This window comes from Phyllobates terribilis, unplaced genomic scaffold (assembly GCF_046119375.1).
Source record: "Phyllobates terribilis strain yellow unplaced genomic scaffold, ASM4611937v1 Scaffold_12__6_contigs__length_324123572, whole genome shotgun sequence".
Lineage (NCBI taxonomy): Eukaryota > Metazoa > Chordata > Amphibia > Anura > Dendrobatidae > Phyllobates > Phyllobates terribilis.
Window position 1 is genome coordinate 231,461,310 of NW_027362772.1, and position 15,822 is coordinate 231,477,131.

Here is a 15,822-nt window from a genome sequence, read left to right on the forward strand (position 1 = left end):
CCTAGCTTTCATTTCCATACACTGCTATGTGACTGGTTGCTAGGGCCAACGAGGCAGATTCGGAGAAACTAGGCCCAGATACAAATGGAGGATATTGAGATGTGGTTGAAAATTACATTCAGTGGCTTTCATCCCCTCATTAGTCATTACAGATCGTGGCATGCATCCTTCGCGTGACTGGACTCCAAGCACAGCGGCAGACGAGGCCTGCGCTGCCACGTCAACTATCAGTGTAGTCACGTCATACAGATCAATGGCTATTAGTCTCCATCACTAGCTCGCATCGAACACGCGGTCCCATTAACTCCTCGGTGTTCGTCGTAATCACATTATGCGAATGGTTAAAGTTCAGAATGAAAGCTAAACGAGCATTTCAATAAGAAAAGAGCACTTCGTAGTAGGCTAAGCAAATTGAAGCCAAGTTTTACATTTCTTAAAACCTTCATTATTTCATTGCACCTCATAATTAAAGTACAACAGGTCCCGGACACAGTGAATCACCCAGTTAATGGATCGGTATCATCAATTAAAACTAAAATAAACACAAAAAGACAAAAAAAATCGAACGTAAAATGATAACATTGATGGCAAGCTCTTCAGCAGCACCTTATATAAACTACACACTCTACTTTGTAAGACATATTTGCTTCGCTCGGTCGCCATACACATTAGATAAAAGTCGTCCGAACCCAGTAATTTCGGAAGGACCAGCTGATGTGTATGGCAGCCTCCCGAATCTCCTGCGACATGGAATTTCCGCGGCTTATCCTGTTATTTTCAGGGGAGATAGGCCACCACCCGAGGAGCCTGGCAGCAGCTTTCTCCTCTCTGACTACTGAAAACACATGAATGCTCGGCCCAGCCAAGTGCTCATGTGTATGGAAGAGCCAACACATCACATGTGAATGGCCTGCTTTATCCTATGCCAACTCGAGGACTATGGTTGCTGGCAGTGTCCGCAGTGCCCGGCAAGCCATACACTTGCCCGTCTGCGTTACATGATCACATGGTATAATTTCCAGTCATCGCTTAATAAATTTACCTGACCCCAGAAAAATGAGAAATCTTATATGTATCCTGTCTGATAATTAATATATGACATTCATAACATTTAAAGGGGTTGTCCGGGTCTGTAGACACTCTGACTGCTGAATCATGACAGTGTGCGCTGCACACACTGTCACTGTTTCCCGTGCTAGTCAGTGGTCAGGTGACAGCATACAAACGACATGCAAACGGTCACATGCCAACTAGATTATTTTGGCTTCTCTCAATAATAAAAAAAAAAATTGAGAGAAGCTGGATGAGACTAGTCGGCATGTGACCGCAAGCATGCAAATCACATACATGAAGTCGCCTGACTGCCAACAAGCACAAGGAATAGTGACTGTCACGATTTGACAGTCTGCAGTCAAAAAGTTACTGCAGACTTTTGTCCCAAACCCGGACAAATCCTTTAATGGAGTCTTGAGTTAAATCTTTTGATCACTGTAATTTTTTTTCCAGGTTATAAAAAAAAAAAAAAAAAACAGAACCAGAAAAACTGAATCAAAAAATTAACAAATAAAAATTAAAGTTTTGTTTAAATGTTTAAATGATTTTTTCCTGATGGCTTTACTTGTATTATAGTTATGTCACAAGAATGCAGAGAATAAAAAATACCGCACTAATGATACCGCAGTCTTTAAGCCTTTCATTTTAATTAAAATAATGTTCATTTTCGGTGTGCTCCAAGCAGCTGCTTCTGGACAATTAGCAATCTAGCAAGAAATTTTTATATCAATCGCCGTAAGAGAACCAATTATCAAAATAAACTCCTTATCTGTTACATGGATTCTAATTAGTAGCGGAATCTAATTAATTTTTGTGCTCCCATTTTCATTTCCACACTAGGTAGATTATTTCCTTGTGTGTTTCACAAAAAGACAGTTTCTCCAGTTATTCTTGCAGTAAATAGACCCAAATTCAATGGGTTTTTATTGCCTCTACAACCCCTGTCCAGGGGTGTATAAAATAAAGCCGTCATGCTCTAGATGGAAATTTGCAAATACTTGTATATCATAAGATTAAAATTCACTTGAAAGCAAATGGAAAATAAAAGCGGTTTCAATTTTTATTCTGCAAAAAAATAGGATTTCTGAATCACTACATTTTGCAGTGTAATATTTAGATAACATTTTCTTCTATATATACATGTACTGTATATGTATATATATATATGAATTTTTTTTCTGAATATTTTTTTAATAATTGTTTTCTTATCTCCTTCTTAGTGCACTTTAACTGTTCATATCATTACATACATTTTCCAGTCACAGAAAAAAAAATCTGAAATTTAGGCAAAAAAATAAATTAATTAATTTAATTAATTAAAAAAAAAAAAAGAAGGAATTGTGCTTGAAGTTTATATATTAAACAACATTGCAAAGATATGTCCAATTTTGATCCAAAATTAGGATCAAAATTTCTCGTACAAGTCTATGGGTCTGTGAAATTCACATACAGCACATGGAAGCAATCAGTGTGCTGTCCGTTTTTAACATTGCAATGGGTACAAGCTTTGATTTTTTTTTTATTAACATAAGAGAACATTCACTGATGAAACTATAATAATAATAAAAACTGACACACTGATGAAAATTGAATCCGAAACATTGAAAAAAGAACGGGCTGCTGAATGAGACTCTTAGGGACATCTCATGAGCCATCTTTGAAGATTCATAGACTTTCGCCAAAGAAAATAAATACTGAAAACAGTAAGTGACGAGAAGGTCAATAATAGAACAAGGGGCAAGAAATAAGATAAACCAAATAGGGGGGAAAAAAAGTCAAATTGTTCTTAGTGCTTTCAATAAGAATTGTGAATTTTGGATCTTTTCTCAGAAAAGAATGTAAAAAGAATAAATATTCTCCTAAATCTAGAACATATTGGAGACATTAGTACACGGAAATATCTTCAAGACATTCACTTACCCTGTAGGAAAAATAGAGTTTTACACAAAGGCCCAAGAGAAGGACCAAAAAGAAAAATGTTGACTTCCACTACCAGAAAACTAGAAGCGCTACTGGTTATTCTTGAAACTAGTGCAAGTGTCTCTTGGTAGTCCCGGAAGGAAATGTTACTGTATGTGCACCGATATATACAAGAAAACAGAAAATTCAAGTCTGCGGTGGAAACATAGCCAAACTGATATGCAAAAAAGAATAGATATGTATATTACAAATGAGTAAAGTAAAGCAGCTGCATATGTCAAAGGCTCCAAAAAAATCAATACTGGCACCTTCTAAGGCCGATGCTGCGATTTTACTGGTATCCTACCCAGTGTAGAATGAATCATGCAATACAACTCCCAATTACTCCAATAGTTGATCTTCGACAGAAGTCTGCAACAGTTATCAAGGCAAGGCCGGTTTCACACGTCTGGATATTTCCGGTTCCGGAAAACCCGTACCGGAGATATCCGTGCTCCGTGTGCGTTTTACGTGTAGCATCCGTGTGCGGCAAGTTTGCCACATCTGGATCAAACGGACGGGCACCTGGGAATCAGCGCTACAGGTAGCACTGTTCCCAGCAGGGACCATGATGAGGGTAGTAGCAATGTATGCTCAGTGTCCCCACCTGTAAAATTAAGAATAAAATAATAAAATCCTTATACTCACCTCTCCTAGTTGTCCCTCGCTGTCTTCCATACGACCGCTGCTGCAAAGAAGCCGGGGAGAATAAGCAGCTCTGAAGCTGTGCTCAGTGAGTGACAGTACACCGCTCCAGAGCTCATTCTCCCCGGCTCCTCTGCAGCAGTGGTCGCATGGATGACAGCGCGGGACACCTAGGAGAGGTGAGTATAAGGATTTTATTATTTTATTCTTAATTTTACAGGTGGGAACACTGAGAGTACACTACTACTACTACCCTCATCATGGTCCCTGCTGGTGCTGATCACAGCGCCGGCAGGGAACCATAATGAGGGCAGTGTTCAGCAATGGCGCTTGGGAACAGCGCGATTCCCAGGCGCCGGTCCGTGTCACACAGATGACACAAGGATGTCATCCGTGTGGTATGTTTTGTGAACAGTGTGTCCGCAAAAAAACGGACTTGTCTCTGTTTGGAGCACACAGACACACGGTCCGCAAAAACACACTGAGGTGTACATAGACCCATTCATTTGAATGGGTCTGCGTGTGTCACTGTCTCCAGTACTTATGGAAAATGTCACCACTCGTACTGGAGATACTGACGTGTGAAAGAGCCCTAATGCAGAGTCACAGGAGTAAGTTGCTTTGCACAATGGTTGAAGTTAAGAACGACTTTTACACAATCTACTATAATTTTGGTGTTAAATTGAGGACCGTAATGCATTTCTATGACCGAAACAGCACAGCATATGTAATCGCCTATAAGCCCCAGCCCACCAGGATACAATTCAGATGTGTTGAAGCAGTAAAAATCTGCCAGATATTAGAATTGCTCAACCCTAGCTGAGATGCAATGAAATAAAATGACAATAAGTTCTTCTAATAACCTAGAAAAAAATTAATAAGATGCCCAAGACTTGTTCACTGGTGCAAAAATAAAAATGTATTAGTAAAGTAAAACGGAATAAAATCATTAAAAAAAAAACAATAATAAGGAGAAAAATAACAAAAATATATCAAACGATTTTTCTTTAATCCTATATGAGGTATGGGATTTAATGGTAAAGCAGAATTAAGGACAAAAAAATAACAAAAGAAATTCCAGTTCTTAAAAAACAACATTAAGAAATCAGGAGATTATTATTTATGCAACATAATAAAAAAACAGAATAACGCACTGCGGCACCATTGCCAGCAGTTGAAGAAATACTGAAATTAGGCCTGAGTTCACAAAGATGAACACACTGAACATAAGACGTGATGTTGACATTTTTGTTCCATTACCACAGACATTACTCATCCTGTGACTATGTTATTGTGCGGCTAAAGAAGTTAGCGTAGATTTGTATACATTAAGCGTATGGTTTCTCACATTTAATACTTTTGAACAGTTTCCTGACAGTATCTGGAAAATGTTATTTTCTTGGATGCGACCACACTCCGCTTGGATTCGATAAAGCTTAAAGCAGGCAAGTCGAAGAACCAATGCAGAGCCAAGACAGTCCGCTACTGAAGCATCCGAAATTAAGACCGATAGTCTTTTTTGCTATATGGCTTGTTGCCCAAAATACTATCAATCTCGTGAATTATGGAAGAGGATAACTTTGGAAGGACCTGCAAGGGAGAAGGATGAAAAACAGGATGGTATAATTAGTTAATTCTAAGCTTTTAACCATCGTTTTAAATACTTTTTTTTCTCTATAAATCAATAGTACATGTGAAAATAAGAAACTTTGTAAAATATCTTATTAGAGTAAACTGCTTCTTTTTCTACCAGGACTGATCATTTATTCTCAAAATTCTCAATTCACAAGTAAAATCTGTCTTCAGTGATTACAAACTTTCTTTTTACTAGAAGGTGGCAGTTGGTGCTCATAAAGTTCTATGGAGAACTAACTGTTTCAGGAGAACTTGCAGCAGAATGTCAGTGTCGGCCTCTAGCTCCTCCCCAGAATGTCAGTGTCGGCCTCTAGCTCCTCCCCAGAATGTCAGTGTCGGCCTCTAGCTCCTCCCCAGAATGTCAGTGTCGGCCTCTAGCTCCTCCCCAGAATGTCAGTGTCGGCCTCTAGCTCCTCCCCAGAATGTCTGTGTCGGCCTCTAGCTCCTCCCCAGAATGTCTGTGTCGGCCTCTAGCTCCTCCCCAGAATGTCTGTGTCGGCCTCTAGCTCCTCCCCAGAATGTCTGTGTCGGCCTCTAGCTCCTCCCCAGAATGTCTGTGTCGGCCTCTAGCTCCTCCCCAGAATGTCTGTGTCGGCCTCTAGCTCCTCCCCAGAATGTCTGTGTCGGCCTCTAGCTCCTCCCCAGAATGTCTGTGTCGGCCTCTAGCTCCTCCCCAGAATGTCTGTGTCGGCCTCTAGCTCCTCCCCAGAATGTCTGTGTCGGCCTCTAGCTCCTCCCCAGAATGTCTGTGTCGGCCTCTAGCTCCTCCCCAGAATGTCTGTGTCGGCCTCTAGCTCCTCCACAGAATGTCGGTGTCGGCCTCTAGCTCCTCCACAGAATGTCGGTGTCGGCCTCTAGCTCCTCCACAGAATGTCTGTGTCGGCCTCTAGCTCCTCCACAGAATGTCTGTGTCGGCCTCTAGCTCCTCCACAGAATGTCTGTGTCGGCCTCTAGCTCCTCCACAGAATGTCTGTGTCGGCCTCTAGCTCCTCCACAGAATGTCTGTGTCGGCCTCTAGCTCCTCCCTACAATGTCTGTGTCGGCCTCTAGCTCCTCCCTACAATGTCTGTGTCTGCCTCTAGCTCCTCCCCAGAATATCTGTGTCTGCCTCTAGCTCCTCCCCAGAATATCTGTGTCTGCCTCTAGCTCCTCCCCAGAATATCTGTGTCTGCCTCTAGCTCCTCCCCAGAATATCTGTGTCTGCCTCTAGCTCCTCCCCAGAATATCTGAGTCTGCCTCTAGCTCCTCCCCAGAATATCTGTGTCTGCCTCTAGCTCCTCCCCAGAATATCTGTGTCTGCCTCTAGCTCCTCCCCAGAATATCTGTGTCTGCCTCTAGCTCCTCCCCAGAATATCTGTGTCTGCCTCTAGCTCCTCCCTACAATGTCTGTGTCTGCCTCGAGCTCCTCCCTACAATGTCTGTGTCTGCCTCGAGCTCCTCCCTACAATGTCTGTGTCTGCCTCGAGCTCCTCCCTACAATGTCTGTGTCTGCCTCGAGCTCCTCCCTACAATGTCTGTGTCTGCCTCGAGCTCCTCCCTACAATGTCTGTGTCTGCCTCGAGCTCCTCCCTACAATGTCTGTGTCTGCCTCGAGCTCCTCCCTACAATGTCTGTGTCTGCCTCGAGCTCCTCCCTACAATGTCTGTGTCTGCCTCGAGCTCCTCCCTACAATGTCTGTGTCTGCCTCGAGCTCCTCCCTACAATGTCTGTGTCTGCCTCGAGCTCCTCCCTACAATGTCTGTGTCTGCCTCGAGCTCCTCCCTACAATGTCTGTGTCTGCCTCGAGCTCCTCCCTACAATGTCTGTGTCTGCCTCGAGCTCCTCCCTACAATGTCTGTGTCTGCCTCTAGCTCCTCCCTACAATGTCTGTGTCTGCCTCTAGCTCCTCCCTACAATGTCTGTGTCTGCCTCTAGCTCCTCCCTACAATGTCTGGGTCTGCCGCTAGCTCCTCCCTACAATGTCTGGGTCTGCCGCTAGCTCCTCCCTACAATGTCTGGGTCTGCCGCTAGCTCCTCCCTACAATGTCTGGGTCTGCCGCTAGCTCCTCCCTACAATGTCTGGGTCTGCCGCTAGCTCCTCCCTACAATGTCTGGGTCTGCCTCTAGCTCCTCCCTACAATGCCTGGGTCTGCCTCTAGCTCCTCCCTACAATGCCTGGGTCTGCCTCTAGCTCCTCCCTACAATGCCTGGGTCTGCCTCTAGCTCCTCCCTACAATGCCTGGGTCTGCCTCTAGCTCCTCCCTACAATGCCTGGGTCTGCCTCTAGCTCCTCCCTACAATGTCTGTGTCTGCCTCTAGCTCCTCCCTACAATGTCTGTGTCTGCCTCTAGCTCCTCCCCAGAATGTCTGTGTCTGCCTCTAGCTCCTCCCTACAATGTCTGTGCCTACCTCTAGCTCCTCCCTACAATGTCTGTGCCTGCCTCTAGCTCCTCCCTACAATGTCTGTGCCTGCCTCTAGCTCCTCCCTACAATGTCTGTGCCTGCCTCTAGCTCCTCCCTACAATGTCTGTGCCTGCCTCTAGCTCCTCCCTACAATGTCTGTGCCTGCCTCTAGCTCCTCCCTACAATGTCTGTGCCTGCCTCTAGCTCCTCCCTACAATGTCTGTGCCTGCCTCTAGCTCCTCCCTACAATGTCTGTGCCTGCCTCTAGCTCCTCCCTACAATGTCTGTGCCTGCCTCTAGCTCCTCCCTACAATGTCTGTGCCTGCCTCTAGCTCCTCCCTACAATGTCTGTGTCTGCCTCTAGCTCCTCCCTACAATGTCTGTGTCTGCCTCTAGCTCCTCCCTACAATGTCTGTGTCTGCCTCTAGCTCCTCCCTACAATGTCTGTGTCTGCCTCTAGCTCCTCCCTACAATGTCTGTGTCTGCCTCTAGCTCCTCCCTACAATGTCTGCCTCTAGCTCCTCCCTACAATGTCTGCCTCTAGCTCCTCCCTACAATGTCTGCCTCTAGCTCCTCCCTACAATGTCTGCCTCTAGCTCCTCCCTACAATGTCTGCCTCTAGCTCCTCCCTACAATGTCTGCCTCTAGCTCCTCCCTACAATGTCTGCCTCTAGCTCCTCCCTACAATGTCTGTGTCTGCCTCTAGCTCCTCCCTACAATGTCTGTGTCTGCCTCTAGCTCCTCCCTACAATGTCTGTGTCTGCCTCTAGCTCCTCCCTACAATGTCTGTGTCTGCCTCTAGCTCCTCCCTACAATGTCTGTGTCTGCCTCTAGCTCCTCCCTACAATGTCTGTGTCTGCCTCTAGCTCCTCCCTACAATGTCTGTGTCTGCCTCTAGCTCCTCCCTACAATGTCTGTGTCTGCCTCTAGCTCCTCCCTACAATGTCTGTGTCTGCCTCTAGCTCCTCCCTACAATGTCTGTGTCTGCCTCTAGCTCCTCCCTACAATGTCTGTGTCTGCCTCTAGCTCCTCCCTACAATGTCTGTGTCTGCCTCTAGCTCCTCCCTACAATGTCTGTGTCTGCCTCTAGCTCCTCCCTACAATGTCTGTGTCTGCCTCTAGCTCCTCCCTACAATGTCTGTGTCTGCCTCTAGCTCCTCCCTACAATGTCTGTGTCTGCCTCTAGCTCCTCCCTACAATGTCTGTGTCTGCCTCTAGCTCCTCCCTACAATGTCTGTGTCTGCCTCTAGCTCCTCCCTACAATGTCTGTGTCTGCCTCTAGCTCCTCCCTACAATGTCTGCCTCTAGCTCCTCCCTACAATGTCTGCCTCTAGCTCCTCCCTACAATGTCTGCCTCTAGCTCCTCCCTACAATGTCTGTGTCTGTCTCTAGCTCCTCCCTACAATGTCTGTGTCTGCCTCTAGCTCCTCCCTACAATGTCTGTGTCTGCCTCTAGCTCCTCCCTACAATGTCTGTGTCTGCCTCTAGCTCCTCCCTACAATGTCTGTGTCTGCCTCTAGCTCCTCCCTACAATGTCTGTGTCTGCCTCTAGCTCCTCCCTACAATGTCTGTGTCTGCCTCTAGCTCCTCCCTACAATGTCTGTGTCTGCCTCTAGCTCCTCCCTACAATGTCTGTGTCTGCCTCTAGCTCCTCCCTACAATGTCTGTGTCTGCCTCTAGCTCCTCCCTACAATGTCTGTGTCTGCCTCTAGCTCCTCCCTAGAATGTTTGTTTCTGCCTCTAGCTCCTCCCTAGAATGTTTGTTTCTGCCTCGAGCTCCTCCCTAGAATGTCTGTCTGCCTCGAGCTCCTCCCTAGAATGTCTGTCTGCCTCGAGCTCCTCCCTAGAATGTCTGACATTGTCTGCCTCTAGCTCCTCCCTAGAATGTCTGTTTCTGCCTCTAGCTCCTCCCTACAATGTCTGTGTCTGCCTCTAGCTCCTCCCTACAATGTCTGTGTCTGCCTCTAGCTCCTCCCTACAATGTCTGTGTCTGCCTCTAGCTCCTCCCTAGAATGTCTGTTTCTGCCTCTAGCTCCTCCCTACAATGTCTGTGTCTGCCTCTAGCTCCTCCCTACAATGTCTGTGTCTGCCTCTAGCTCCTCCCTACAATGTCTGTGTCTGCCTCTAGCTCCTCCCTACAATGTCTGTGTCTGCCTCTAGCTCCTCCCTACAATGTCTGTGTCTGCCTCTAGCTCCTCCCTACAATGTCTGTGTCTGCCTCTAGCTCCTCCCTACAATGTCTGTGTCTGCCTCTAGCTCCTCCCTACAATGTCTGTGTCTGCCTCTAGCTCCTCCCTACAATGTCTGTGTCTGCCTCTAGCTCCTCCCTACAATGTCTGTGTCTGCCTCTAGCTCCTCCCTACAATGTCTGTGTCTGCCTCTAGCTCCTCCCTACAATGTCTGTGTCTGCCTCTAGCTCCTCCCTACAATGTCTGTGTCTGCCTCTAGCTCCTCCCTACAATGTCTGTGTCTGCCTCTAGCTCCTCCCTACAATGTCTGTGTCTGCCTCTAGCTCCTCCCTACAATGTCTGTGTCTGCCTCTAGCTCCTCCCTACAATGTCTGTGTCTGCCTCTAGCTCCTCCCTACAATGTCTGTGTCTGCCTCTAGCTCCTCCCTACAATGTCTGTGTCTGCCTCTAGCTCCTCCCTAGAATGTCTGTGTCTGCCTCTAGCTCCTCCCTAGAATGTCTGTGTCTACCTCTAGCTCCTCCCTAGAATGTCTGTGTATGCCTCTAGCTCCTCCCTACAATGTCTGTGTCAGCCTCTAGCTCCTCCCTACAATGTCTGTGTCAGCCTCTAGCTCCTCCCTACAATGTCTGTGTCAGCCTCTAGCTCCTCCCTACAATGTCTGTGTCAGCCTCTAGCTCCTCCCTACAATGTCTGTGTCAGCCTCTAGCTCCTCCCTACAATGTCTGTGTCAGCCTCTAGCTCCTCCCTACAATGTCTGTGTCTGCCTCTAGCTCCTCCCTACAATGTCTGTGTCTGCCTCTAGCTCCTCCCTACAATGTCTGTGTCTGCCTTTAGCTCCTCCCTACAATGTCTGTGTCTGCCTCTAGCTCTTCCCTACAATGTCTGTGTCTGCGTCTAGCTCCTCCCTAGAATGTTTGTTTCTGCCTCTAGCTCCTCCCTAGAATGTCTGTCTGCCTCGAGCTCCTCCCTAGAATGTCTGACATTGTCTGCCTCTAGCTCCTCCCTAGAATGTCTGTTTCTGCCTCGAGCTCCTCCCTAGAATGTCTGTGTCTGCCTCGAGCTCCTCCCTAGAATGTCTGTGTCTGCCTCTAGCTCCTCCCTAGAATGTCTGTGTCTACCTCTAGCTCCTACCTACAATGTCTGTGTCTGCCTCTAGCTCCTCCCTACAATGTCTGTGTCTGCCTCGAGCTCCTCCCTACAATGTCTGTGTCTGCCTCTAGCTCCTCCCTACAATGTCTGTTTCTGCCGCTAGCTCCTCCCTACAATGTCTGTGTCTGCCTCTAGCTCCTCCCTACAATGTCTGTGTCTGCCTCTAGCTCCTCCCTACAATGTCTGTGTCTGCCTCTAGCTCCTCCCTACAATGTCTGTGTCTGCCTCTAGCTCCTCCCTACAATGTCTGTCTCTAGCTCCTCCCTAGAATGTTTGTTTCTGCCTCGAGCTCCTCCCTAGAATGTCTGTGTCTGCCTCTAGCTCCTCCCTAGAATGTCTGTGTCTGCCTCTAGCTCCTCCCTAGAATGTCTGTGTCTGCCTCTAGCTCCTCCCTAGAATGTCTGTGTCTGCCTCTAGCTCCTCCCTACAATGTCTGTGTCTGCCTCTAGCTCCTCCCTACAATGTCTGTGTCTGCCTCTAGCTCCTCCCTACAATGTCTGTGTCTGCCTCTAGCTCCTCCCTACAATGTCTGTGTCTGCCTCTAGCTCCTCCCTACAATGTCTGTGTCTGCCGCTAGCTCCTCCCTAGAATGTCTGTTTCTGCCGCTAGCTCCTCCCTAGAATGTCTGTTTCTGCCTCTAGCTCCTCCCTACAATGTCTGTGTCTGCCTCTAGCTCCTCCCTACAATGTCTGTGTCTGCCTCTAGCTCCTCCCTACAATGTCTGTGTCTGCCTCTAGCTCCTCCCTAGAATGTCTGTGTCTGCCTCTAGCTCCTCCCTAGAATGTCTGTGTCTACCTCTAGCTCCTCCCTAGAATGTCTGTGTATGCCTCTAGCTCCTCCCTACAATGTCTGTGTCAGCCTCTAGCTCCTCCCTACAATGTCTGTGTCAGCCTCTAGCTCCTCCCTACAATGTCTGTGTCAGCCTCTAGCTCCTCCCTACAATGTCTGTGTCAGCCTCTAGCTCCTCCCTACAATGTCTGTGTCAGCCTCTAGCTCCTCCCTACAATGTCTGTGTCAGCCTCTAGCTCCTCCCTACAATGTCTGTGTCTGCCTCTAGCTCCTCCCTACAATGTCTGTCTGCCTCTAGCTCCTCCCTACAATGTCTGTGTCTGCCTTTAGCTCCTCCCTACAATGTCTGTGTCTGCCTCTAGCTCTTCCCTACAATGTCTGTGTCTGCCTCTAGCTCCTCCCTAGAATGTTTGTTTCTGCCTCTAGCTCCTCCCTAGAATGTCTGTCTGCCTCGAGCTCCTCCCTAGAATGTCTGACATTGTCTGCCTCTAGCTCCTCCCTAGAATGTCTGTTTCTGCCTCGAGCTCCTCCCTAGAATGTCTGTGTCTGCCTCGAGCTCCTCCCTAGAATGTCTGTGTCTGCCTCTAGCTCCTCCCTAGAATGTCTGTGTCTACCTCTAGCTCCTACCTACAATGTCTGTGTCTGCCTCTAGCTCCTCCCTACAATGTCTGTGTCTGCCTCGAGCTCCTCCCTACAATGTCTGTGTCTGCCTCTAGCTCCTCCCTACAATGTCTGTTTCTGCCGCTAGCTCCTCCCTACAATGTCTGTGTCTGCCTCTAGCTCCTCCCTACAATGTCTGTGTCTGCCTCTAGCTCCTCCCTACAATGTCTGTGTCTGCCTCTAGCTCCTCCCTACAATGTCTGTGTCTGCCTCTAGCTCCTCCCTACAATGTCTGTCTCTAGCTCCTCCCTAGAATGTTTGTTTCTGCCTCGAGCTCCTCCCTAGAATGTCTGTGTCTGCCTCTAGCTCCTCCCTAGAATGTCTGTGTCTGCCTCTAGCTCCTCCCTAGAATGTCTGTGTCTGCCTCTAGCTCCTCCCTAGAATGTCTGTGTCTGCCTCTAGCTCCTCCCTACAATGTCTGTGTCTGCCTCTAGCTCCTCCCTACAATGTCTGTGTCTGCCTCTAGCTCCTCCCTACAATGTCTGTGTCTGCCTCTAGCTCCTCCCTACAATGTCTGTGTCTGCCTCTAGCTCCTCCCTACAATGTCTGTGTCTGCCGCTAGCTCCTCCCTAGAATGTCTGTTTCTGCCGCTAGCTCCTCCCTAGAATGTCTGTTTCTGCCTCTAGCTCCTCCCTACAATGTCTGTGTCTGCCTCTAGCTCCTCCCTACAATGTCTGTGTCTGCCTCTAGCTCCTCCCTAGAATGTCTGTGTCTGCCTCTAGCTCCTCCCTAGAATGTCTGTGTCTGCCTCTAGCTCCTCCCTAGAATGTCTGTGTCTGCCTCTAGCTCCTCCCTACAATGTCTGTGTCTGCCTCTAGCTCCTCCCTACAATGTCTGTGTCTGCCTCTAGCTCCTCCGTACAATGTCTGTGTCTGCCTCTAGCTCCTCCCTACAATGTCTGTGTCTGCCGCTAGCTCCTCCCTACAATGTCTGTTTCTGCCTCTAGCTCCTCCCTACAATGTCTGTGTCTGCCTCTAGCTCCTCCCTACAATGTCTGTGCCTGCCTCTAGCTCCTCCCTAGAATGTCTGTGCCTGCCTCTAGCTCCTCCCTAGAATGTCTGTGTCTACCTCTAGCTCCTCCCTAGAATGTCTGTGTCTGCCTCTAGCTCCTCCCTAGAATGTCTGTGTCTGCCTCTAGCTCCTCCCTAGAATGTCTGTGTCTGCCTCTAGCTCCTCCCTAGAATGTCTGTCTCTGCCTCTAGCTCCTCCCTAGAATGTCTGTGTCTGCCTCTAGCTCCTCCCTACAATGTCTGTGTCTGCCTCTAGCTCCTCCCTAGAATGTCTGTGTCTGCCTCTAGCTCCTCCCTAGAATGTCTGTGTCTGCCTCTAGCTCCTCCCTAGAATGTCTGTCTCTGCCTCTAGCTCCTCCCTAGAATGTCTGTGCCTGCCTCTAGCTCCTCCCTAGAATGTCTGTGTCTGCCTCTAGCTCCTCCCTAGAATGTCTGTGTCTGCCTCTAGCTCCTCCCTAGAATGTCTGTGTCTGCCTCTAGCTCCTCCCTAGAATGTCTGTCTCTGCCTCTAGCTCCTCCCTACAATGTCTGTGTCTGCCTCTAGCTCCTCCCTACAATGTCTGTGTCTGCCTCTAGCTCCTCCCTACAATGTCTGTGTCTGCCTCTAGCTCCTCCCTAGAATGTCTGTGTCTGCCTCTAGCTCCTCCCTACAATGTCTGTCTCTGCCTCTAGCTCCTCCCTACAATGTCTGTCTCTGCCTCTAGCTCCTCCCTACAATGTCTGTGTCTGCCTCTAGCTCCTCCCTACAATGTCTGTGTCTGCCTCTAGCTCCTCCCTACAATGTCTGTGTCTGCCTCTAGCTCCTCCCTACAATGTCTGTGTCTGCCTCTAGCTCCTCCCTACAATGTCTGTGTCTGCCTCTAGCTCCTCCCTACAATGTCTGTGTCTGCCTCTAGCTCCTCCCTAGAATGTTTGTTTCTGCCTCTAGCTCCTCCCTAGAATGTCTGTGTCTGCCTCTAGCTCCTCCCTAGAATGTCTGTGTCTGCCTCTAGCTCCTCCCTAGAATGTCTGTGTCTGCCTCTAGCTCCTCCCTAGAATGTCTGTGTCTGCCTCTAGCTCCTCCCTACAATGTCTGTGTCTGCCTCTAGCTCCTCCCTACAATGTCTGTGTCTGCCTCTAGCTCCTCCCTACAATGTCTGTGTCTGCCTCTAGCTCCTCCCTACAATGTCTGTGTCTGCCGCTAGCTCCTCCCTAGAATGTCTGTTTCTGCCGCTAGCTCCTCCCTAGAATGTCTGTTTCTGCCTCTAGCTCCTCCCTACAATGTCTGTGTCTGCCTCTAGCTCCTCCCTACAATGTCTGTGTCTGCCTCTAGCTCCTCCCTACAATGTCTGTGTCTGCCTCTAGCTCCTCCCTAGAATGTCTGTGTCTGCCTCTAGCTCCTCCCTAGAATGTCTGTCTCTGCCTCTAGCTCCTCCCTAGAATGTCTGTGCCTGCCTCTAGCTCCTCCCTAGAATGTCTGTGCCTGCCTCTAGCTCCTCCCTAGAATGTCTGTGTCTGCCTCTAGCTCCTCCCTAGAATGTCTGTGTCTGCCTCTAGCTCCTCCCTAGAATGTCTGTCTCTGCCTCTAGCTCCTCCCTAGAATGTCTGTGTCTGCCTCTAGCTCCTCCCTAGAATGTCTGTGTCTGCCTCTAGCTCCTCCCTACAATGTCTGTGTCTGCCTCTAGCTCCTCCCTAGAATGTCTGTGTCTGCCTCTAGCTCCTCCCTAGAATGTCTGTCTCTGCCTCTAGCTCCTCCCTACAATGTCTGTGTCTGCCTCTAGCTCCTCCCTACAATGTCTGTGTCTGCCTCTAGCTCCTCCCTACAATGTCTGTGTCTGCCTCTAGCTCCTCCCTACAATGTCTGTGTCTGCCTCTAGCTCCTCCCTACAATGTCTGTGTCTGCCTCTAGCTCCTCCCTACAATGTCTGTGTCTGCCTCTAGCTCCTCCCTACAATGTCTGTGTCTGCCTCTAGCTCCTCCTCTCTCCATAAAATTTTAAAAACACCAACTGACATCTCCTATCTCAGTAATGAAAAATCTGAGAGTAAAAATCAGTCCTGAAGGAGAAATAAACCAATTTCTCTAATCAAATTAAACAGTTGCTTATTTTCATGTGCACTATTAAATTAAAAAAATGGTTACTCTTTACATAAATAAATACATTTTGTCTATTTGAGGGAAAAAAAGCAGTAGGATTACAATAGTCCCAAACATAAAAATGTGTATATAATGTATAAACCAGTAAAGTAAATGTTGGTCTCCCAGTGGGTAACCCTGTAGAAAGATACTGCTCGAAATGGACAATATCCATAAACCTGCTTCACCAGCTTTACCACACAAATTAAATAACTGATAATAAAATCTTCCACCA

At 47.8% G+C, this 15,822-nt stretch overlaps 1 protein-coding gene across 11 annotated transcripts in view; it reads right to left on the reverse strand.

Moving 5' to 3' along the window:
* Positions 1-3,867: 3,867 nt before the first annotated feature.
* Positions 3,868-15,822, reverse strand: part of KCNAB2 (potassium voltage-gated channel subfamily A regulatory beta subunit 2) — a 222,852-nt gene continuing 210,897 nt past the window's right edge. For all 11 annotated transcript variants that reach the window (XM_073656716.1, XM_073656718.1, XM_073656717.1 and 8 more), the window contains one exon: positions 3,868-5,247. In XM_073656716.1, the coding sequence (XP_073512817.1) occupies positions 5,158-5,247 (90 nt within the window). In that variant the 3' untranslated portion in view covers positions 3,868-5,157. The remainder of the gene's footprint in view (positions 5,248-15,822) is intronic.